Consider the following 24,400-nt stretch of genomic DNA (forward strand, 5'->3'; position numbering starts at 1 on the left):
TATGTGTAGTACTTATTGTGTTTTTATGTTTTATGTTCTTTGTATGCACCTATATACCAAGGCAAATTCCAGGTAGGTGTAAACCTACTTGGCAATAAATACTTCTGATTCTGATTCTGATTCACTCCATTACCCATTTATGGGCAGCAGTTCTTTCTATGAGGGGCAATACAAGGTTCAGTATCTTGCCCAAGGACACTTCGGGCATGCAGATGGGGAAGACTGGGATCAAACCGCCAACCTTCTGGTTAGGGGACGACCACCTTTTCTTACTGATTCAGCAGTTTAGCTTGAAATTTCCTCTTTTTCATTCAGCTTATGTTCTCATCCTATGAAAACAGTTGTATAATGTCGTCTCTGGTCCTGGAGGAGCTTTGTCAAATTTGAGTTAATAAGCCATGCTGATACAGTGATGTCATGGATGACAGATGGTCTAATAGAGACAATAGATTTGCATTAAGGGAAATGTGGGAATCTTTTGTTTTTGACTCTGGTGTGTTTATTGTGTGGTGTGTATAGTAAATATAAATAGTGACCTGTCATCTTCAGTAGTTTGGTAAACACAGGTCCTGAGTCCACAGCCTGGATCAGAGAGTTTGTGTGTAAAAGACTCTTCTGACTGCATCATGTAAGTTTGGATCAAACACAGTACAGTATATATCTTAATGGAAACAGATCAGCTGGGAGAAGAAGCTCTCGCTCTGCCCCTTTAACCCGTTCACCCCGCTCCTCGTCTCTCTCTCTCTGTTCCCCATCTCGCCGCTTTGTGTTCACCGTCGCTCCTCCGATCATGGCTGCTCACTCCACCGAAGAACCGTTCCCCTTCCACGGGCTGCTCCCCAAGAAAGAAACCGGCGCCGCGTCTTACCTCACCAGGTTCCCCGAGCACGATGGCCGAGGGGTGCTCGTCGCCATCCTCGACACCGGCGTGGACCCCGGGGCCCCCGGCATGCAGGTAAACCCGACCGGCTGTCGCACGTTAGTCAGTTAGCTTCGAGCTAGCAAAGCTAAAGGCCCCACTCATTCACATAATTTACACACAGCTATGTAGCTTGTTAGCATCGAGTAACGCACACGAAAAGTGTGGCAATAAGCTTCATAGCATTCATGACAGCTAATCTAAAATAATCGATAACATGTATTTCGTCCTGTTGCCAAATGACATTAAAAGGCCAGAATGGTTTACAGTTAACTAACAGTAGCTGGTTACCTAGCACGTTAGCCTAGCAGCTAAGATCTGCATTATTCTTTCTTAGTTTTCTCAGTAAACACAAGTTGTCCTGTCATGTGGTTAAATCTGATCTATTTGTTGTGACCTGGTTAATATGAATTTAATTAAATAACCAATGCTCAGTCAGTTGTCGGTTAATGAGGCGTTCAGAGCTGCACCTTAAGTGCCAAGTCACACTGGAGTCCTGGTAGTTAGCTTCACAGTGCTAACTTTGTTGGTAGTAACCGGCTGGTTTTCATACAGTTATGGTCGTGAGGTTAGTTGGCTCATTGTTAATAGATCAAGGTCAGACATATGTTGTCTTTCTGTAATCCCGGTTTGAAAAGGACAGAGACTGAACCTGCTCCCCTCCAGTGTGTAAACAAATATCCTCCCATCAGGAGGGTTTGTATGCAGCTGAGCTTTAAGATCAGATTCAAGTGACAGGTTGGGATTTTTGTGTCAGAGGCTGAATATGTTTTCTACACCCTCTGGTTTTTTTCTATGTAAAGTGCCCTGAGATAATGTATATTATGATTTGGTGCGATACAAATAAAATTGAATTGGTGTCTCTAAAGCTGTCTGTCTGAATATGTACTCTACACCCTCTGATGTCTCTAAATGATTATTGTTCCCTTAGGTCACAACAGAGGGGAAGCCAAAGATCATCGATATCATCGATACGACAGGCAGCGGTGACGTGAACATGGCCACAGTGGCAGAACCTCAAGACGGAACAATCGCAGGCCTTTCTGGCAGAACACTTAAGGTCAGCAGACATCATTTGGTAACAGCTGTCACATACGATGTGTTGTTACAGCTACTGTCCTGTATGTTAAGTCATTTTGTAGTAATGTGTAATTTTCTTGAAACCAAATTAGATCATTTGACCCAAACTTGATATATCTTCTTCATGTCTGTCTCACACCGAGTCTTTTTCTGTCTTCCAGATTCCTCCTGCTTGGGTCAATCCTTCAGGGAAGTATCGCATTGGAGTTAAAAATGGCTACGAATTCTTCCCTAAGGCTCTTAAAGAAAGAATACAGGTAGGAATACGGGGACTTTATTTCTGTACCAGCTCTGCCATGGCTTTGATTTTTGAACTCTATGGTTGTGCATTATAATATATAGCTATAAAACTTGTAAGAATGAAATGAGAGATTTTAAGATTTTCAATGATTATTTTTCAAGTGACACCCGTCACATCTTTATAATATGAACAAACAAGTACCTTATGAAAGAGTAGAAAAACTGGACTAATTTGATAAGCACAGTTTCTGCTGATGCAGCTGTTGTAGTATCATTTCTTTACATAGATTCATAATGACTAGTACACAGTACACTAGTACATTGCCAAATTTGAAAAACAATTAGAATAAATGTAAGGTTTGTCGGCTTCTGTCAATGTTGTTAAGGCACTTTAACTTTTGTTTACTAGAAAGAGCGAAAGGAGAAGATATGGGACCCACCACACAGAGCGGCGCTTGCTGAGGCCTCCCGAAAGACAGAAGAGTTTGACCTTTCTCACCCAACGCCCTCACAGGTTAGACCTGCGAAGTGGATCTCTTGATTACACATAACCTTTGCATGCTAGTCATAGCAAGGTAATGTTTCCTTTTCTGATTTGTCTCGATCACTTTCACATGTATCCCTCAACCCTGCTTTCTCCCTCCAGATGGAGAAGTTGCAGAAAGAAGAGCTGCAGAGTCAGTCAGAGCTGCTGGCATCTCTAGAAAAGAAGTACAGTGATCCTGGTCCTGTATATGACTGTGTGCTTTGGCATGATGGAGTCACATGGAGGTACCCATACTACATCTATTCCCTCATAATCCATCATTCTGTCATCTCTTTCTAGTCTTGGTACCACTTTGTTTTTGTTTAATTTATCTGTTTCAATTTTTATTTTTAGGGCTGTCGTGGACACTTCAGAATGTGGAGAGCTGTCCCAGTGCACTGTGCTGTGCTCCTACAGAGAGACTCAAGAATACGCCACATTAGGAAATGCTGAGATGCTTAACTACTCTATTAATATTTATGATGAGGGAAATACACTCTGCATTGTCACCAGTGGAGGTAAGGCAATCCTAGCAAAAGATGAATATTTGTTTTTCAGTTGCTCTTAAAGGAGTTAACACAAAAGATGTTCAGCGAAACAGTTAAGCTCCATTGTGTTATCTCCATTCTAACTTGCCTGTGTGCTTTTAAAGGGGCTCATGGGACACATGTGGCAAGCATCGCAGCAGGTTACTTCCCAGAGGAACCAGAGCGCAATGGTGTGGCCCCCGGTGCCCAGATCCTGGCTTTGAAGATTGGAGACACCCGCCTTAGCACCATGGAAACAGGCACAGGACTCATCCGTGCAGTACGTTGCACAGACGCTGGATATTAAAGTTTAGCTTCAATTGTTGTTTTTAACCTTTTTAACATTTTTGGTTTATCTTATGTCTTTGTCACATAAAGATGATTGAAGTAATCAACTACAAGTGCGACCTGGTAAACTACAGCTATGGAGAAGCCACTCATTGGCCCAATTCAGGGTAAGTATTGCTTAGTGGTAACAATGGGGTTATTCATTGTGTGGGTTAATTTGTGTTGCACATTTATGGTCGCTTACTTTTGTCATTTCTTTCCATTTTAGGAGGATTTGTGAGGTGATCACAGAGGCTGTCCAGAAGCACAATGTGATATTTGTCTCAAGTGCAGGAAACAACGGCCCTTGTCTCTCTACTGTTGGCTGCCCAGGGGGAACCACTAGCAGTGTCATAGGTACACACACAGAAAAAACACATACATTGAAAAGGTATATCTTAGTTTAATATTTGAAATTGTATGCACCCTGAACTGTTGGAGTGGGGTTAGGAGTCTGCGTGTGGGTACAACAAATGCACAATATTAGATGGCCCATGCAAAATAGAGACGGCTTTACAAATTGGGGCAACTGTGGTTTAAAAACATACAATTTCTTACATTCCTGCTCTCTTCTTTTTTCCCCAAAGGAGTTGGAGCGTATGTGACTCCAGATATGATGGTGGCAGAATATTCTCTAAGGGAGAAACTCCCAGCTAACCAGTACACTTGGTCGTCCAGGGGCCCCAGTACAGACGGGGCCCTGGGGGTCAGCATCAGTGCCCCTGGTGGTGCCATTGCGTCTGTACCCAACTGGACTCTTCGTGGTACCCAGCTGATGAACGGGACATCCATGTCATCGCCTAATGCCTGTGGAGGCATTGCACTAATCCTCTCGGGTGTGTTCTTGGACTAATATTTCATGTGGGAATATATATTCCATGTGTGCATGAATGTAGATCTAATGCTAGTTTGTGATTTTTGTGTGATAAAGGTCTGAAGCAGAACGGGATCCATCCCTCTGCTCCTGCGGTCAGAAGAGCGCTGGAAAACACAGCTCTGAAGGTTGATGACATTGAGGTTTTTGCACAGGGCCATGGAATAATCCAGGTAACTTGACTTAAGTTAATTTTTTGGGTTTCTTTTTCTGTCTCTTGTAACAGTCTCTTGTTCTATTTTTTACTGTAAGTGCTGTTAATGTTATTTCTTTCAGTAATTTCCTCTTTTTCCTTCTCTCAGGTGGACAAGGCATTAGACTACCTCACTCAACATGCCTCTTTACCCACGAGCCACCTTGGCTTCTCAATAAGCGTGGGAACACAGAGAGGTATCTACCTCAGGGACCCATGCCAAATGCTTGCCCCTTCAGATCATGGAGTAGGAATTGAACCCATCTTCCCAGAGAACACAGGTGCTGTTCCTACTAGGGAGCACATTCACTGCGTTTTATTGTAGCGTTTTCTCTTTTTTAAAACACAATCTGTCTTTCTCTAATATCTTTCACAGAAAACTCTGAGCGAATCTCCTTGCAGCTGCACTTGGCGCTCACATGTGCTGCCCCTTGGGTCCAGTGTCCCTCGCATCTAGAGCTGATGAACCAGTGTCGTCACGTCAATGTCCGCATCGATCCTGTCGGACTGAGAGAGGGAGTGCACTACACAGAGGTAGGAACAGGACAGAGAGGAGGAGGAAAAACACGGAGCTGTCTCAGCTGAGTCTGTTAATGTTAATCTGATCACTGTGAATGTGTTTGTTTAGGTGTGTGGGTACGACACATCAGCACCAACCTGCGGCCCACTGTTCAGAGTTCCCATCACGGTTATTATCCCTGCCAAGTGAGTTCTTCTGTTAATTTGGCTTCTTTTAGAGGTAGAGGTTTGCATGAGTGTGTCTGACAGCTCTGTGTGTCTTTCTTCAGGGTGACGGATAATCGTAATCAGGAGGTGTGTTTCACGGACATCCACTTTAGACCAGGTCAGATCAGACGCCACTTCATCACCGTTCCTCAGGGAGCCTCCTGGGCAGGTGAGCGTTCTGCACTTCTATATTTTTCCAGGGCACATGAATTAATTGATTAATATATTATCAAGAATTATTTTTATTTACAGCTGTCAACTAGTGACAAATGCAATATGATTGTATGCACTCATAACATAGCTGTAGGCTTTGTACTGTAGGCTTTGTGCTGCTGCTGGTTTTTCGCGGATGACTGAAATAAGTGTTAAATTGCACTGTATGTGAGATACAACTGGTCTTAAAGTGTAATTTAAGTCTAACTTATTTTGATGAGCCCTGCAGAAACCCTGTATCCTGTTAGGCTCCTAGGATTTTGCTCAACGTATCAAATGTTGAATTTAGTTCTGTTTCGATTCACAAGTTAATGATACATTTCACTCTGGTTTAAGTTACACTTGAGGAAATGACTTGTTTCTGTTTTTATTTGAACATTTAGATTTATTTTACATTTCAAAATGAAACTGATGGTGTCATTGCAACATTTTAATTTTGAATTCTTCCTGTCTTCCTCCCCCACTTTCTGGTCTCTCTGGTTCCTTTCTCACCCTAACCTGCCCCCCCTCTCCTCCCTGTTGTTCTGTTATTCACCTCTCTGTCCTGCAGAGATTACACTGACCTCTCATTCAGGAGACGTGTCGTCAAAGTTTGTTCTCCATGCCGTGCACCTGGTCAAACAGAAGGCATACAGAGCTAATGAATTCTACAAGTTCTCTTCACTATTGGAAAGAGGCTCGTTAACAGAGGCTTTTCCTGTGCTGGTACGTATACTTTATTTATAATAAGCATTTATTTGACTGCGACTTTGTATAAAAGTCATTAAGTAAACATACCAGAGTCAGATATATTAATAAAGGCCAATGCAAGTAACTCCATTTCTTAGATGCTCTGAAATATAAACATGTTGGATTAATTCCTCTTTGTTTTTATCTCCTCCCCAGTCTGGTCGGATAGTAGAGTTTTGCATTGCTCGCTGGTGGGCGAGCCTGGGTGACGTCACAGTGGACTACAGCATCTCGTTCCATGGACTCAACACATCTCCTTCTCTCTTGCACATAGTAAGAATACAGACACAGCACAAAATAATTTGCAGTGTCAGCTCTGTTTTTTTCTTCTTCTTTCTTTGACTCTCGTGTGTCTCTACCCAGCTTGCATCAGAGGGAGTGACGAGTTTTGATGTGTCGTCGCCTCTGAGGTACGAGGAGGTTTCGCCCGCTATTACCCTCAAGTCCTGGGTTCAGCCTCTCAGGTAACACACATGCTCGCGCACACACATATGTATATATTGCTGTGTGATAACAGTGCTGTTCATCGTGTGTTCCCTGTTGTCTCTTTTTGGTTTTAGGCCTTTAAGTTCAAAGATAAAAGCTTTGGGAATGAGGGATGTTCTACCCAATAACAGACAACTCTACGAGATAGTCCTCACCTACAGTTTTCACCAGGTACTGCCAGTGCAACACAAGAGAAACAAAGGTTTTTTTTAAACTTTAATATGTGTATAATCTTATTTTGTTCTGTCCTCAGCCTAAGAGTGGAGAGGTTACCCCCAGCTGTCCCATGCTGTGTGAGCTGCTGTATGAGTCTGAGTTTGACAGTCAGCTCTGGATGCTGTTCGATCAGAACAAGAGACTACTGGGCTCAGGAGACGCCTACCCACACCAGGTACGCTCACACAAGATGTGATTGCACCTAAGATTACATGTTTTTTTTTCTTCGCAAGATGTTCACACTTATCGGTAGCTCTTTTTCCCGAGATAGTATTCGGAATGAGAACACAGATTTCTCTGCCATGTTTACCAGTTGTTACCAGGTATTGAATCAGTATGACAACAAAAGACTGCAGACAAAAATACTAAATGCTTGTTCATGATTTCCACTTGTCCTCAGACAGGGATTTTTTTGTGCGTTGAAAATGATGATGGACCGCCTGACATCAAGAAGAAGCGCGTGTTGTCATATTTGTCTGAAAAACATAAAAAAAAGGAATACAAGGATAGCCCTTGTCTATCTCTGATCTGCTGCATTTATACACAGATTTATGGTTACCATGTCACTGCAGGGCATCTAAACCAATGGTTTCTAATCTGAGTAATCGTACTGATTATGGATAAGAATAAATTCCTTGTGTGCACTTAATAAACTGAACTGTATCCTCTCTCTTCTGCCTGTTTGACCTCACAGTATTCCCTGAAGCTGGAAAAAGGGGACTACACCGTGCGACTGCAAGTTCGCCACGAGCAGACCAGTGAGCTCGAGCGACTGAAGGACCTGCCATTTGTGGTGTCTCACCGTCTGTCCACCACCCTCAGTCTAGATGTGTACGAGTCGCATCGAGCCGCCCTCATGGCCAAGAAGAAGGCCAACTCTGTCACCCTGTGCCCGGGTACCACTCAGCCTTTCTACGTCACAGCCTTGCCAGACGACAAGTGAGTCAAACTGGCCAGACTGCTTTAGTACAACTTTATAAAAGGATAACAAGAAGGCCTCACCTAATGGGTATGACTGGTGCCTGGTCACAGCACAGAAGAGGTCTCACTGACATTAAAAATGGTTCAATTTTCTCCCATGAAATGTGACATGAGGCTGAGCAGGAAACAGCTGTGGCTTGAGATCCTTTCATTCTCTTGTAATCTAAAGGAGACAGATTCAATTATCTTTAAATGAAAAGTATAAAGGTCATTTTATAATTGATAAAATGTAACTATGGGATGTATTCAGTTTCTGATAAACCTAATATTTAGGCGGCTGGGAAAGTGTGATGTTTACTCCCACTTACTATATTCTATTGAGTCTCTTAAACCGCAAATATCCCAGTGTAGCAGAATAACAATAGAATAGGTCAAATATTCTCTGCATTAATATAATTGAATATGACATTTCAGTCTTTATTCTTTCTATCTTTGTGTTTCTCCCTTTACGTCTTCCTCTCTCAGGATCCCCAAAGGGACGAGTCCAGGCTGCTATCTCTCAGGCTCCCTCGTTGTCTCCAAGAGCGAGTATGGCAAGAAAGCAGTGAGTGACTCTGTTCTTTCTTCATCTCTATATTTCAGAGCAGCAGTCAAGTCCTGATCCTCAGGACCCCAAAGTCACCAGTGCTGTTTTTTTTCACTTTCACACATAGTCGAATGAATGCAGAACAAACCCACAGGGTAATAGGGCTCGTTTGGTTATCAGAGCCGCCCTGACAATCCTGGTCAATGATGTAAAGTCTGAAATTTAGTCATTAAATATGTGAAGACCAGTGCTATTTGCTTTTTGCTTTTCACTTTTTAAAAATTGTCAGACGTACTGTTTCTCCCATGACGATCAGACCTCAGTCTGGTCTCTTGCTTCTTAAACTGGTTTCCATCCTTTTGGTTAATGCATGTTCTTTTTTTCTGACTCAATTGCCTTTGTCCATTGTTCTGTAAAAACAGCCTGATGTTGCTTATGTCAGATTGTAACTGTGTACGACTGACTTACACTGGTTAAAATGAATCTTTTAATGGTGAGGGTCACCTGCTTTTGGAGCACGTTATCAATATTTCACCTAACCTGAAACTGAGAAAAATATTAGGTTTAGCAAAAAGGAGGGATTAGCCTGGTTTTAGCTTTTATACTGTTTGTCTGTGTTAGTATATAAATAAATGGCACAAATGAAAATGACATTGTTACCAGCAACACATTGTGTGTTTGTCAAAAACCACGAATTAATCTGATATACATTTGCAAAAACATTACTTGTATGTACACAACAATTGCGCATGTGGTTGAACTCACTGTACTTAGTGGCTCTAATGCAAAGGACTGTAAACTTTATCAGCCATTTAAAAACAATATTTAAAAACATTTTGAATGTTGTTTCACTCTGCATTGCTGGAGACCTATTTAAGTATAACACAAACACTATTTAAAAAAATAATATTAGTGAGATAGGAACCTGAGATTCACACCACTGTTTTCTGCATCACATGTTATACAGCAAGTCTGACAGGTAGGTGACAGACAGACTCTCTGAATGAGGGTGAACGATCAAATGACGACAGAGAGCGAATCCTTTTTGGTGTGTTTGTGTTTTCTCTTCCTCACTCTGTGTTATTCTGACCACCAGGGGCAGGCCTCTGCAAAACGACAAGGAAAGTTTAAAAAGGTACTGGATGAGCTAGAAACACTGTACAACAGAGCTTCCACTGCTCTCCTACCATTTGGGAAATGGCCTATTCCTCACTCTAAGTCGGGATTTGTTACATCTGCATTAATCATGTCAAAGCATGTCAATATTGCTGTATAGAAGTTTGCATCATAGCTGGCAGCTGTTTTGATAGGGAGAAGTTAAAGTTTTCTGGTGGTCAGTGAAATTATTAATATATCAGTAATTGATAAACTTTAATAACTGGGTGTTGAAAAGCTTTTTTCTTAACATTAAAGAGAGAGAGAGAACCAGAGGGAGTTGGTTTGTAGGAAGAGGGTGAGCATCTGCTGATTCAGAGTAGAAAAAGAGAATTTGTTGAATGTGTCAGTTTTTGGTTTTTCATTAAACTAAACTCTTCTGTGTTCAAACAGGACATCGTACCAGTCGTTTACCATCTAATTCCTGCTCCCAACAAAACAAAGAATGGAGGGAAGGAGAAGGACAAGGAAGCCGACAAAGAGAAAGATGTGAAAGAGGAATTTGCAGAAGCCATGCGGGACATGAAGATTCAGTGGATGACAAAGTGTGTACAGTTTCTCATCTGCTTACTTTAAATGGAAAAATGCAACTAAGTCGGACATTTATGTTCTCACATACAACACCTCTGGAAAATTTCAGGAAAATGTCCTGACTTCAGCGCATGTCTGATACTAGCTTTATTCTTTCAGTTCTCACTCATCCATGTGTCCGGTCCCCTCTTTGCTTTTCAGGTTGGACTCCAGCTCCATCTATGAAGAACTGATGGAAAACCACCTGGATTACCTTCCGCTGCATGTGCAAAGACTGCACCAGCTGGACTCCGAGAAGGTAACAGAGCACACAAGCAAGAGAAAAGGGGAAATGGAGGATACTCTGTCAGGAGTATTGATTTATTTTGAACCAGATGTTGGAGTCTTATAATCTCTGCTCACAGTCATTTCTCCTGTTTGTGTTAAGGAACGTGTCAAACGTCTCAGGGAGGTGGCGACAGCTGCCGACATCGTCATCTCCCACATTGACCAGACAGCCCTGGCTGTTTACCTGACCATGAAGACAGACCCTCGGCCCGAGGCCGCCTCTATCAAGACGTATGTGCCACTGAAGAATCCTAATAAGAGTAGAAATGTGAATCCTGCATCAATGCATACTTAACCGATATTAAAGAGCATGTAGGGTTTCTACCAGGTAATTGCCAGATCCTAGTGTGACCAGTAGCTAATATTAGGAAATTGAAGATTAATATCATGTAACAGATTTTTGTTACAATCACTTCTAAGCATTTAACTCCATCCAGTAATTCTCATTTGTGACGTTTCGTAGCCTGACTTTAAATATATGGTATTTGCTATTTTATATGTTGTCTCAATTATTTTTGCCTAAACCCTAACTATTTCAGAAAAGTTCTTTTTTTATTAGTGTTATTATGTCTGCCGACGTAGTCTTTGAGGTGGTCCACCTCCGTCACAGAACACCAGGAAACCCTGAGTAGATCATCCAAAGCCCAAGGCCTTATTTTGCACATCTGCATTTCAGTGACATGGAGAAGCAGAAGTCGTCTCTGCTGGACGCTCTTTGTAGGAAGGGCTGTGCGCTGGCTGACCAGCTCCTGCTGCCCCCCGCGCTGCAGGAAGGTGCCGGTGCCCTCGCCATGGAACAAATAACAACAACAACAACTACTACTACTACAACAACAACAACAACTACAACAACAACAGCAGCAGCAGCAGTAGAGGAGGAGGAGGAGGATGGGTTGCAGGTGGCGAGCAGTTCTGACGACGCCGTGCAGAGCGTGGCTAAAGCTCTGACAGATACGTTTTGGGAGGTGCAGAAGTGGGCAGAGCTAACTGACTCCAAGGTGAGCAAAGGGTTCTTAGAAACCGAAGTGAGTGACTTGGTACCGTGCAAACACAATTACATTGAACTATTTCAAATTGTTCTACTTTGACTATATTTTCCATGTGTTAAAGGATAAAGCTGACTCTTATCTCTCTATTCTCTATTTTTCTCATTGTCAACAAATTCCATGAAAAGACAGATGTGTTTTTCTTCCTTCCTAATTTTAATGCAGCACTAAGCTGGAGTCCAATGCTTCCTTCCTAAGACACACATCTTTATATAATGTTCCACAAATATATATCTGGACCCAATTATCTGGACTTTACCCAAAGGTCCTATATGAAAACGGCTTTAGACTCTTCTTACCTGTTGTTTCATTGACACTGAGTGCAGTAATAGTATTTAGGAGTATTTACAACAGTTGGACGTTGTAGTGAATGTGGGACTGAGTTAAAACCAACTACAAAGCCCAGTTTCATAGGAATAAAGAAACAAATTATTTTCTGTTTTTTGTCTTTTCATGGTTGTTGTTGTGAATACAAAAATACAGTAACACCTAAGTTATCATCATTTAATACCATCATCTAATAATGTGTGATGTTGTTTTAATCCCTTTGCCTGTGATTTTTGTGTCATAACATTGAAGGTCTTAACTAAAACACTGCTCTCCTGCGGCTTCCCACCTAAAAAAATGTGGATTTAATGTATGTTGCTGTAAAAAGCTCGACACTTTTATACTAATTCAGTTAAGTAATATATTTTGTTTGTCTTTTGCCTTTTCCACTGCTCAGGTGTTGATGTTTTCATACAAACATGCTCTTGTGAACAAGATGTACAGCCGGGCCTTAAAATACGCCTCAAAGATGGTGGAGGAGAAGCCCAGCAAAGAGAACATGAAGAACTGCATCCAGGTATCACACGAGTGACGTCTGATGTCTGTCCCAACCTGAAATATTTGCTAGATATTTTGACTCCTTATTGTAGAATAACATTTAAAAAAAACATATTCATGATTGAATCATTTTGTTAGCTGAATGTTTTGTTAATTTCCTGTTTCTCGTTTTCCAGCTAATGCGACATCTACGATGGACACACTGCGCGACCTACAGTGAGAACTGGCTTCCTGTCATGTACCCCACTGACTACACTCCTTACTAGGCACACACAGACACACACACACACAGACACACACACACATGCATGAACAACATGGCCATTCACGGTCCATTACATGGTTAGTTTGATATTGTGTCCCTCAGGGTCACATGGTCTATGCATCTGACCAACCAGCTGCCTCCTGAGAATTTCTTTATTTCAGATTGAGATGTAGGTGAACACCAAAATGAAGGACAACGCTGTGTGTAAACCGTTTGATACACTCAACACCTTATGAGACATCTTAGCTGGATGTTGTCTTTTATTTTGGTGTTACCTACACATGTGGAGGCTTTCAATCCACCCACCCTCCCCCTCGGCTGTTTGGGCCCCATATCAATAACCTCATTCTCTCATGTAAATACTGTGAAAGGGCCAGTGTGGACTCCAGGGATTCGTCCCAACTCTTTAAAAACACTGAAGTCACTTTCAGAAAAACCACAACAGAATGATGCGTCAGTGAGAAGTCGGGAGGACTCGCTGCTGCACATGCTGGGACATACGAGGGCAGGCAGCTGCCTGATCCTGGAATCAAAAGGAAAGGAGTCTCGGACAGAACTTAATCTTGTCTCTTTGTTTTTTAACGGCTCCAGGATGGCCGGGTTTATACAGTCAACGTTGAATCTTGTCTGTCTTGAGACCTGATTACACAGTCTCAACACACAACAGTGCTGAGGTGCCTTTCTACATGTACCTTACCTTCTCTGATGGGACGAAAGATGAAGTGCAAGGGTTTTGACCACTGACCGCTGCAGAATCAGCAGCGTCAGTCAGCACTCCGCCACTTGCCGTCATTTCTCCCATCAGCCTTTGGTGTCAATATGGTTTTTAAGCTTGTATCAGCAGTGTGATGTGTCCGGGCACCTTAAGCAGGTTGTTGGTGACTTGTCAGGAACCTACAAACCTGCTCTCTTGGCTTCTACCTCCAGAGGTGTTGTTCACCCACGTCACACTGCTGTAACCCAAACACCACATTTGACTCCATCACACAGACCTCACTTAACACAGTTGCAGTTGGAGGAAGCGATAGGATGATCACATCACATTTCACTGTAAAATGTTCATGTCGTAGTCCAGTTTTTTCTCTGCTGCATTTAAAATGTTGCATTTGTACACAATGTCATGAAATGTACAGACACACGTAACATAAAAATATTATGATGCAATAGGTATATAATACAAATATTATTCTAATCAATGTATTTTGCATATATGCATGTCTTCTAGGATGTAAGAAAAAATAGTTTTATTTGGAAGATTTTTAGTCAGAAACAAGATTTTGACAATATCCACTTTCTTAGTGTGTGTTTGTGAATGATTTTATGTGAACCTGTGAGCATATTTTGTGTACATGAACAGAACTAAAACGATTGCCATTTAGGGGGTTCATCAGAAGTTTATTTAATTTTTTCTTCAAACACATTATTTACTTGGAAGGACTAAGCCAGTGGTTTTGTATGTTTTATTATAAATCACATCACAGTGAACCATTGTGCTCATTTGGTTATTTTAGACTTTTTATTTTGGAGCTATTCTTCCAGATAATCTTTGGTTTCCATTCATTTCTTTCCATGATGAACATTGAGTCTGAATTTATTCAAATTTCTCCGTCTTCTTACACTGGCCATCGAACATCAAATCGTATCCGTTTCACACAGCAACCGTCTGTCTGAGCTCCTCACTGGTTTGTGCACCTTTGTGTGCACCAATCAGATTTTAGCAATATTTGAATCTGAATCAGCTGACAGTTCTGGTGAAAGAGACATTTCCACAGTTTCAGTTTGTCGTGGGTTAGACTAAGTAAAATGAGTGCGCTGCCAGTTTTCATTGCTCTTGTGTAACATTACTGGACTCACCATGCACAGGTTTTTTTTTAATGTTTAAGTTGATACAGGCCAATCAGAGATGTAGTTTTCTATGTCTGGCACCTACATTACCCACAATGCTGACAGTTCAGTCCGTGATTTAGATGTGTAATGTTAGTAGCCTGCGTACTGTATGTAGCCTGGAGCTTCTAACCTCAAGTAGACACGAGGAAGAGGCTGCAGAGCTCGATTATTTCAATCAGCTCAATGTCAACTTCATTGTTTTCAGACTTTTCAGTTTCCCCCTGAAGCTTCATCTTACTTGTGTCATAGCGGCTACTACCCGAGACCTGAGAACAGACTTTAATGTGGAAATGAGTGGAGTTCCCCTTTGAGCAAGTGTGAAACCCGCTTATTTTCGATGTCATATGGAAATGAATGGATGGATCGAATAGTTGCACAAAATTGATGCCTTTGAAAATGGTCAACATTAATTTGAAGTGATTTTTAGTTAAGGAGCTAACACATGAAAAAACCCTGCTATGGTCCTTTTTAGAATGTTTCACCCAACCCACGTAACAATCGAGGACTCGTGGCTCTTAGTTTTTAGCTTATTGAGCTAAATGCTAAAGATACGAACACGTTCAGTCGTTTCCTGTTTATATTTGTGATAGTTGTCCCTATTTTCACTTATGTAAAAACAAACTGAGTTCCTGCCACACGTTGTAGTATAGTCAGTCTAACCAAAGAAGGTTTTTCCCCATGTTAATTATGAAGGCTGAAAAGTTTTATCAGTAAAACTAAAGATGGTGAAATTGGACATTTAACGTGTAGAAGAAGGAAATAAGGATATACAGTAATGTTTGTACTTAATGGCGTCGTCTTTCCCTGAGGTTTTTTCTGTTGTCTCACAAGTGGAAGGTACAAACTTAAGAATGTAAAAGCAGCTGCTTTCAAGCCGAGGCCTTTAGTCCTCATGGGTATAATCAATCTTTTCTGGGATGACCAATAAATGCGCAGCAAATCAGTGGTCACAACTCATGTTGACCCGGGGGTAGCAACACTTTGCGTTTCTGTTTTTAGCTGTGATTTGTTTTCACTTTTTGCAGCAGCCTCAGCACAGGCCTCTCCAAGTGCACATGGATTTTACAGGAGCGATGTGGTTTTGGTTTTTGAAAAAATGTGTGTCGATCATTTTTACATCTTTGCATCTTTTCTGTTCTGTATTCTGTGTCATTTTTTTCACCTTTTCTTCCTCCTGTGTTCGGGTTTTGGTTCAGACAGACGTCATGTTCAGGGCTCAGCAGTCGTCAGTACGCGTTGCCAGTGACAGTCTCTCCGAGAACGGCCTTAACTTTCACCGCAGGACTGAACCGTCCAGTTCTGGCACCAGACAGTCGCCTCATATCTGTTGCTCCGCACTCCGCTGGTGTCAGGAAGAATTTAAACTTCTGGATGTTGAGTGTTTGTATTTATAGTCATGAAATGTAGTAAATGCCAATGTTTTACAGAATGTTGATGGGATGAGGTTGAATGCTCTCAGTATTATTTTATACCCATTCTTCCTCCATAACATGTGGGAAAGACCTGAGCTACTGTCGCAACATTTTCTGCTCACATGGAATTCAAGTCACAAACAAGGAAAATGACACTGAATAAAAATTATTCGGAAGAAACAGTGGTCGTCTCTTACACATTTATTTACAGCTAATACGATTTTTGTCAACTTGTCATATTTTAGTTGTGTTCTTCAATATGAGAGAATTCATTATACATGAGTTTATAGAGACATGACAAGATAAAGTACAAGACAAAAAAGTTTTTCTTCAATTTCCTAATACTGTATTAAACATTAAAATGTAAAAAATAAACCGAACGAGGGCATTTCATTAGTGACCCTTATCCAAACTGTGATAGGGCAACAATTGGCTACAAAACATGTAAAATGTTTAAAATATTCATTATACTACTAAAACTGTCTAAAGATATTAGATGTATCTTCATTTTTATATATCAATTCACATCTGAGAGGCTGGTTTGGCATTTGTGTTTCAAAATTACTGAAATTGTTAATTAATTATCCAATGGTCTACACCGAGCTCATTGATATGATTATATATTATATCATTCTCATCTCGTGGGGCACAGATGTTTCTCAGGATAATATCTCACCCGGCCTGGATCACATTACTGCAACGTCCTATGTTAGAGTCATGCTGGAGGCAAAAATACAAAAACTTCATTTAAAAAAACAAACTGCAGAAAATAACGAAAAATCTCATATTTTGCTTTTATTACCTTGTGTAGCTCATGCATCCTTAAAAGAGTTCACCCAAAAATGAAAATTCACTCAACATCTCCTCACCCCTATGCCGATGGAGGAGTGGGTGAAGTGTTTGAGTCCACAAAAAACTGCTGGAGTTTCAGGGGTAAACAGTGTTGCAGCCCAATCCAAGACAACTGAAGATATTAGGGGCTTATCTTCATACGTAGAAAAACCCACACATACCTCCATACTGCTCCTGTGGTGTCATCCAAGTGTCCACAAGCCCCGACATTCATATTCAACTGGAAACGAGGTCATTTACACCAAGTTTTAAAGCCTAAATGTCTGCTGATATCTGCCGACGAGGTGCATTCAGGGACCGTCAGAAATGGCAACGTCCACTAGCTTAGCCACTTCTGGTGTTTGAGGTGTAAAACACGGTGAAATTACCCACCCCTCCGTCGGCATAGGGGTGAGTAGATAATGAGTGAATTGTCATTTTTGGGTGGTCTAGTCCATTAAACAAATTGCGTTTAGTTACTTTCTTAACTGTTCCTAAAGGAATTAAGCTGATGTCCACTCAGAGGTAAAAGGCCCAGTGTATGTGACTCCTTCCCATCCTTCACCTTATCTCAGGTCATGCTGCTGTTTTCATGTTTTTTTTACCAAACTGGAAAAACAAATCCAAACTGACACATACTATATTTAACAAAAATAATATCATCTACAAAACAAAGAGAACATCTGTGATGCTGGTAACGAAGCTTATAACGTAAGTTCAATCAGGAAGACTTTCTCCCGCCTCTTCTAATCAGCTGATCCAATCAGAGGTTACTATGATTTCAATCAGCCAATCATGTTGTTGCTGCCAAACTTAAAATATATTCTCTATGTCACTGTCAGTGGGATTTGGGTTAGGGTTAAGGGCTAACCCTGACCCTAACCCCAACCCAAATAATGTGACAAACACATCCTCATTCGAAGCCCTTTGACTTAACAAGAAACGTTAAACTCAAGCACTTCAGGGGGTCTGATGTAAGGGCCCCATAACCCCTAGGGCCCACAGGCCTGTACCCAGTGAGCCAGTTCAGTGATCCAACCACTCCTTTTCTGTGTCTCCCTTTCTGCACGTCGCCATGAAGATTTTCATGTCTCCGTCCTCCACCACTAAACTTGTGTGAAAAGTCTTTTTAAAGTTCTCAGTGAAAGTCAAATCAGACTCCATCCTGACCCTGTTGGCCCAGATCACCTTCGTCCCGGGTCGACAGAAATGCTTCATGGTGGCCAGGAGCTCGGATAAGAAGTCGTGGTGGTAGACCACATCAGCTGCCAGCACGTAGTCGTACCTGTAGAGGGATGTAGGGTAGGTGGGCTCGAGGTCGTAGCTCCAGGACAGATCCGCCACCTGGGGCAGTTGTCTGCAACGCCCCCTGGTGTTCCTCATCACATTTGCCCTGAGGTTACTCAACACATGCGGTAAGTCTGTGGCTGTGACCACAGCTCCTGAGGATGCAGAAACATGACACGTGTCACCGTCATCATCACAGTAACAGGAAAGGAGCTCACTGGAGTCCAAATACATAAATTCCAACGCAGTACCATGAAGTACAGGGAGGTGACGTCGCGATGGGTTCCGGAACAGCTTGCAGAATTAGAATAAAAAGCAATAAAATTATACATTTCACGGGACCTCTACTGATTTATCGAATACAAATCAAACGATATGAGTCTTTCACAGACGTATCTGTATCAGCATTTGTGTTTGCCAATGTGAAACATTTTATGGTCTATGATCACAAAGGTTTAAGTGTCATGTTGGGGAGAAAGGCGCCTTCCATTTCTTTTCCTAAGCTGACGTCCTTTGACTAGTGTGTTTGTCATGATGAGCGCTCACCAAGCAGTGTGGCCACGATGGTGACCAGTCCTGTTCCTGCTCCCAGCTCCAGCACCTCCTTCCCCTGCAGGTTCACCTCCTCCCTGTTGTTGTCCAGGAAGGAGCACAGAGCCAACGCCTGCACCAAAACAAAAATCGGCAGGAATAAATTACGCTGCTGAGGTGAGATGTAAAGAAACCTTTAGCATGTGTACAAATTACTCACTGCCGGCCACATGACTGCTCCAAAGGAGTCTATGGATTCATAAATGACGATGTCCTCCCCTGCGTAGTGGTAGATGTCTTTACCAAGGCTGCAAATGACCCTGGGAGTCCAGGCCGGGGGTCTGGACTGCTGTGCAGCTGTTTGTTTCTCTAACATCTGTCCTGTAAATGCATATAAGTTCCCTCACAGTCAAACACAGTAAAGACAGAAATGTAAATTCACAGTGAATAGACCCTGACGGGAAAACAAAGAGATGATAAGTCAGCAGAGGAGGTTTTGTTCTCGTCTGCGTTTGTTTGCTGTTTGCAGGATTGCACAAAAACGACTGAACAGATAACCCTGAAACTTGGTGGAAGGATGCGCTGTGAGTCCAGGAAGAACCCATTTAATTCTGGTAGGGCTCTGGATCAGGGGGCGGATCCTGGAATTTCTTATCACTGTTATTAACATCACAAGACTGGGAGCTATCCACCCTGGACAGGTCTCTAACCTATTCCAGGGCCAAAATTCAGAGACATTCAAACCTAATTTAAAGAACCTGTGTGTCTTTGGACTGTGGGAGGAAGAAAACCTACCCTGACATTGGGAGAACATGTAAACTCACCTGAAATGTCCTCATCGCTGGCCGTGTTGCTGCAGTTTGAATCACCCCTCTTTTGGGGTTTGTCCTTCTCGTCTATGACGCCCACGATCGTCCCCATCTCTTCATCACAATCATCCTCATTTTCTTCTTCTTTGTCATCTCTTCTCTCAGACTCTGTCTCATCATTATAACTTTCCTGGTTGTGTCTTTCTTCATCGTCAGCCCCGTTTCCTTCCTCCCTCACTCTCAGCTGATCCTGGATTTCAAGCCCCTCTTCACCTTCTCCCTCTTCTTCTCTGCACGTCGCCATGAAGATTTTTATGTCTCCATCCTCAGCCAGCAAACTTGTGTGAAAGGCCTTTTTAAAGTTCTCAGTGAAAGTCAGATCAGACTCCATCTTGTCCTGGTTGGCCCAGATCATGGACGTCCCTGGTTGACAGAAATGCTTCATGGTGGCCAGAACCTGATCAAAGAAGTCCTGGTGGTAGACCACATCAGCTGCAAGCACGTAGTCATACCTGTAGTCGGATGTAGGGTAGGTTTGCTTCAGGTTGCAGTCCCAGGATAGAGCTGCCACTTTGGGCGTGTGTCTGCAACGCCCCCTGGTGTTCCTGCTAAGGTTTACTCTCAGATTGTCATGGACCTCTGGAAGGTCTGTAGCTGTTACCCAAGCACCTGAGGACAGTAGATAAAAAGCATTTAATTTCCTCTCAGGTAATTATGGATTGATCATGAGATGATGACGCCTGTTTAGAGTAGTTTACTCGATTGTATTTGTGGACATTTTGTGGCCTTTTTGTGGTCATTTTACACACTATTGTAGTTGTTTTGTGTCTCTCAAAATTATTGTAAATTTTCATTTCTATGATGGCTATTCCATACAGAGGCTTTGGTTCAGGGGCCTAAGGAGTCTCGGGGCTTGTGCCTGGTGGGTCTGCTCAGTAGTCCGTTCTTGTTAGTGCGTGAGAACAGGTTCACAGTTTATCTCCTCTTACGTACCCAGGAGTGCTGCTACAATAGACACGAGACCAGTCCCTGCTCCGATCTCCAGGACGGCTTTGTCCGCAAGATTCAACTGTTCTTGGTGCGTGTCGAGGTAGCGGCTCAGAGCCAAAGCCTGAGGGTACACATCATCAATACAATCAATACTAATACTCAACACTTTGGTTCTGTTTATTTATTTGACATGGACATAGAAATAGCATTGGAGCTGCAACAAACAATAATGCACAGACACCAGATGCACTGCGTTTAGGGTTTGCAACACAGAAGGCTTTTTAAGAAAACAAGAATAGTATTGTTTGTCTTTCAGCCATGATCTAACACCTTTATTAAGAACATTAAGATTGTGTTGCATTTTCAGCTCAGTAGATATAAGTTCCAAAGTTTTGCTCATTTAACAGAAAAGAATGTTTTTCAAAATGTGGTTTTGAGCACCAATTCCCGTTGACTGCATCCCATGTGCTGACTCTTGTGTAGTGTTGGTTTCTTGCAACAAATTCATTAAAGGGATAGTTCACCCAGTCATGAAAATTAACTCATTATCTACTCACCCCTATGCCATGGGGGTTGGGTGAAGACTATTGGAGTTTCAGGGGTAAACAGTGTAGCTGATTAGTGACCTATCTTCAGTCGTAATAAAACAACAGAAAAAACATATAACATGCTTCCATACTACTCGTGTGGTGTCATCCAAGTGTCCGGAAGCCCCGACATTCATATTCGACTCGAAACGGCGTCATTTCCACCGTGTTTTAGGTCTAAAAGTCCACAAGAAGTGGCTACGCTAGAGACTAGCATTTCCGACGGTCCCTGAATGCACCTCGTCTGCAGTTGAATATGAATGTCGGGGCTTGCGGACACTTGGATGACACCACACGAGCAGTATGGAGGCATGTTGTGGTTTTTCTGTTGTTTTATTACGTCTGAAGAAGAACTCACCATTGACTTCAATTGTTTTGGATTCTGCTCTTACAAAGTTTACCCCCTGAGACTCCAGGAGTGTTTTGTGGCCTCAAACACTTCACCCCTCCCCCCATCAGCATAGGGGTGAGGAGATCATGAGTGAATTCACTGACCTTCAGTTATACTTCAAAATGTTTACCCTAATCAATGCTGCTAAAACCTTTATCTTGATGTTCTCCTTTACACTTGACATCCATTGCACTTCTGTCCGTCCTGGGAGAGGGATCCTCACATGTGGCTCTCTCTGAGGTTTCTACGTTCTTTTTTTCCCTGTTAAAAGGGTTTTTAAGTAGTTTTTCCTTACTCTTGTTGAGGGTTAAGGGCAGAGGATGTCACACCATGTTAAAGCCCTATGAGACAAATTGTGATTTGTGAATATGGGCTATACAAATAAAATTTGATTGATTGATTGATTGAATTGTCATTTTTGGTTGAACTATCCCTTTAAGCAGTGATGGAGCATGGCCATGCAAACATTTAAATGTTAGCTTTAGGTTGGAGTCGCTTGTGAAGCTGATCATGTTGTGTTTCTCCAAGATGTGACAGTGGTGCCACCTCATTGGGTTTTTCTTCATGATTTTTATTGTCTGATTATATATTGATATGAGTTGGTTTATAGTTGATTGTGAGGCTTGTGCCCAGGAAATAGATGTGAGAACATCATGGCATGCATGGAACTGAACTTTAAAATAGAGATTATTAACCAGTTAATTATGATTAACTATTATTAACAGGACACAGGTTATAAGGTTCCAAATTTCAAAACAAGGTGCCACTCACCTCTGGAAGTATCATGCTTGCATCTGAGTCCAAAGCCTCTTCGATGATGATCTCCTGCCCGGCGTAATAATGAACCTCTTTATCTGTTTTGCAGAGGAAACTCGGAGCACAGGTCGTTCTTTGGTCTGTCTGTGACTCATCTGAAAGATATAAAAATCAAACACACAGATCTGTGGAGTCTGAATCAAAAAGTCTAACCCAGAGTGGTTCATCTTACATGTTTCCTCATCTTCATCATCTCCACCTTTCTCCTCTTCATCTTCTTCCTCTTCCTCGTCTCTGCTTCTCATACAAAAGGTCTCCTCCACAAAATATGTCGATAAAGCATCCATGTAAAATCTTTGTTGGACTGTTGGACAAAGATACTATCAGTTACACATGAAAAAAAATTAAAGAATGCATTAGAGAATAAGCTTTAATAAGGTAATATTGTGTTCAGTCTCTCCTACAATTGTCTCCATTATCTTAGCCCTTAAATGAAGTAAAATAAAATGAGAAACTGTTTTAAAAATGATTTTTAGTCAGAGAAAACAGACTTTTACAAACCTTAACATAATATCCAAACTCGTCACCTTAAGTACTTCCCCCAAAACCTTTGCAAATTCAGTGAAAACCTCATGATCAGATTTCTTTGGCGTTCGATGACCTACCTGCTGCCGCTCTCCGGTAAAAACTCTCAGGAGCAATGTGACTGCATCTGGAGACGTCTGACTGCGCGGTTATAAAGACTCAGCATCCTGGAGGACACACCCATCATCACCACAAGGGCACGAGGGTATTTTTAGAGCCGTGCCCCTGAGAAATCAACACAAGAACACGTAGATACAAACGGCCGCCCACACACACACACACACACAACAACAAACAACAACAAAGATGATTCGGAGAGGGAGTCATGTCACATCAACAGTTGTAGATCTTTCTATAGGCTTTCGTGACCAAATAACCTGACCCCCTAACCCTGATATAGCACGCATATTTGTGCTCAGCTTGAAAGCATCTTGACAAAGTGCCCTTGAATGTGTTTTGTCAACAAAAGCCTCATAAACTGATTTTAATGTCTATTAAGTTGGTGTCACTTCTACTGCAAGTCTTCTTAAAGCAATCTGTTTAGAAATACAATCTGGGACATTGCTTGCTTTTCCTGTAATGGACTGAATTGCTCCAGCAGACATGGCAGGTAACAGGATCAGGCTGGCATGCAGCGGGCATGCATCGACCCCCACCCAGCAAAAGAAAGGTGCTCCTTTAATCTGCACCTCAATCCGACCTAACCTCGGTTACATTTTAACGGCGTTTGACCATGAGGCATCATCCCAGTTTAAGTTTCAGGTATCATCAAACTAAATCTGTTCACATCCCAAAAAGCTGAACTCCATCCAGGAGCTCTGGGTGCTTTGACATGTTAATGGGGAGCGAGAGAGAAGTGCAGTCGTGTTGATGATGTGCTGCAGCCTTATTTGGTAAAAAAAGATGAGTTTTTGAGCTTCATCTTAGCTCTGCCTCCCAGTGAAAGGACGTTCGTGAAGTGATGAAGTGAACTGATACCTCCACAAGGCCACAGACCATTTACAGCTGCCGTGTGTTTGTTTGTCTTGACCATCGTACACGGAGCTTCACTGCCAGCATTAATAATCTCTGGTCCTCTTTAATCCAGCTCTTCATCACTCGTCTCCCTCTGCAGCCAAGCAACACATGTCAAAAAAAGAAGAGGAGTTACAGGGTAGAAAATGACCTGGATTTGGTATCCAGTACAGTATCAGATTTACCAGGTCACATAGTAATAATAGCTGGTGGCTCTAACTTAGCGTTGTCTTACCAAGAGAATCTCACAAAACTGGTGAGTTTCCAAAACATACAAAAATTGTGTGTGATGTGTTGACATCACTGAAGCAGTCCTCACTGCCCGAAATAGAAATTCTTTAATTTGATCTCTTCAAAAGTGTTTTGCTGTTGATGTTAACCAAAGAAGAACCATAAACACAAAAAACCTTAACATTAATAACATATGGAAGTAAGGTTTTTAGTTTGTTTTTTAACCAATGTGATTATCAGGTTCATACTGATGTCATGACTAAACTCTGAGATAAAGAGTTTTTGGATTTTTGTTGGACTCTTTTGATTATGGACTCTTACCTGTGTTTTCCTTGTGTTTGGATTTGTGTTCATTCTGAGTTCTGTGTTTTATTTTG

General features: G+C 41.9%; 2 protein-coding genes across 4 annotated transcripts; one reads left to right on the forward strand and one right to left on the reverse strand.

Annotated features, from left to right (window-relative positions):
• Positions 1–717: 717 nt before the first annotated feature.
• Positions 718–16,191, forward strand: tpp2 (tripeptidyl peptidase 2). Of its 2 annotated transcripts, XM_035161782.2 has the most exons (29): positions 718–955; positions 1,851–1,979; positions 2,161–2,256; positions 2,649–2,753; positions 2,886–3,010; positions 3,120–3,283; positions 3,418–3,572; positions 3,671–3,747; positions 3,849–3,976; positions 4,207–4,455; positions 4,551–4,666; positions 4,796–4,967; positions 5,063–5,220; positions 5,315–5,391; positions 5,475–5,581; positions 6,176–6,330; positions 6,511–6,627; positions 6,718–6,818; positions 6,915–7,011; positions 7,094–7,231; positions 7,751–7,995; positions 8,503–8,581; positions 9,660–9,698; positions 10,112–10,263; positions 10,451–10,547; positions 10,677–10,807; positions 11,253–11,574; positions 12,347–12,466; positions 12,624–16,191. In XM_035161782.2, exons 1-29 carry the CDS (start codon positions 791–793, stop codon positions 12,711–12,713), a joined length of 3,906 nt encoding a protein of 1,301 aa, XP_035017673.1. In that variant the 5' UTR covers positions 718–790; the 3' UTR covers positions 12,714–16,191. The 2 variants fall into 2 exon arrangements, with proteins under 2 accessions (XP_035017673.1, XP_035017679.1); XM_035161788.2 differs by lacking the exon at positions 9,660–9,698.
• Positions 15,275–22,993, reverse strand: LOC118112478. Of its 2 annotated transcripts, none has more exons than XM_035161819.2 (8): positions 22,859–22,993; positions 22,426–22,557; positions 22,209–22,348; positions 20,463–20,580; positions 19,485–20,138; positions 18,881–19,041; positions 18,676–18,793; positions 15,275–18,284 (listed from the first exon to the last, which is right to left on the reverse strand). In XM_035161819.2, exons 2-8 carry the CDS (start codon positions 22,538–22,540, stop codon positions 17,869–17,871), a joined length of 1,722 nt encoding a protein of 573 aa, XP_035017710.1. In that variant the 5' UTR covers positions 22,541–22,557; positions 22,859–22,993; the 3' UTR covers positions 15,275–17,868. The 2 variants fall into 2 exon arrangements, with proteins under 2 accessions (XP_035017710.1, XP_035017719.1); XM_035161828.2 differs by having other exon boundaries at positions 22,755–22,875.
• Between the last annotated feature and the right edge of the window lie 1,407 nt (positions 22,994–24,400).

The sequence above is a fragment of the Hippoglossus stenolepis genome, chromosome 1, assembly GCF_022539355.2.
Source record: "Hippoglossus stenolepis isolate QCI-W04-F060 chromosome 1, HSTE1.2, whole genome shotgun sequence".
Classification (NCBI taxonomy): Eukaryota; Metazoa; Chordata; class Actinopteri; order Pleuronectiformes; family Pleuronectidae; genus Hippoglossus; species Hippoglossus stenolepis.

What these genes read in the sequence shown, in the direction of transcription:
- tpp2 (XM_035161782.2), top strand. Translation starts at nt 791, where the DNA reads ATGGCTGCTCACTCCACCGAAGAACCGTTCCCCTTCCACGGGCTGCTC. An exon ending in CATTGCACTAATCCTCTCGG is followed by an intron (nt 4,456 to 4,550) that starts GTGTGTTCTTGG and finishes TGTGTGATAAAG; the next exon opens with GTCTGAAGCAGAACGGGATC. An exon ending in GCGAGTATGGCAAGAAAGCA is followed by an intron (nt 8,582 to 9,659) that starts GTGAGTGACTCT and finishes TCTGACCACCAG; the next exon opens with GGGCAGGCCTCTGCAAAACG.
- LOC118112478 (XM_035161819.2), bottom strand. Translation starts at nt 22,540, where the DNA reads ATGGATGCTTTATCGACATATTTTGTGGAGGAGACCTTTTGTATGAGA. An exon ending in CAAGCATGATACTTCCAGAG is followed by an intron (nt 20,581 to 22,208) that starts GTGAGTGGCACC and finishes GTGTACCCTCAG; the next exon opens with GCTTTGGCTCTGAGCCGCTA. An exon ending in CAGCGATGAGGACATTTCAG is followed by an intron (nt 19,042 to 19,484) that starts GTGAGTTTACAT and finishes ATGCATTTACAG; the next exon opens with GACAGATGTTAGAGAAACAA.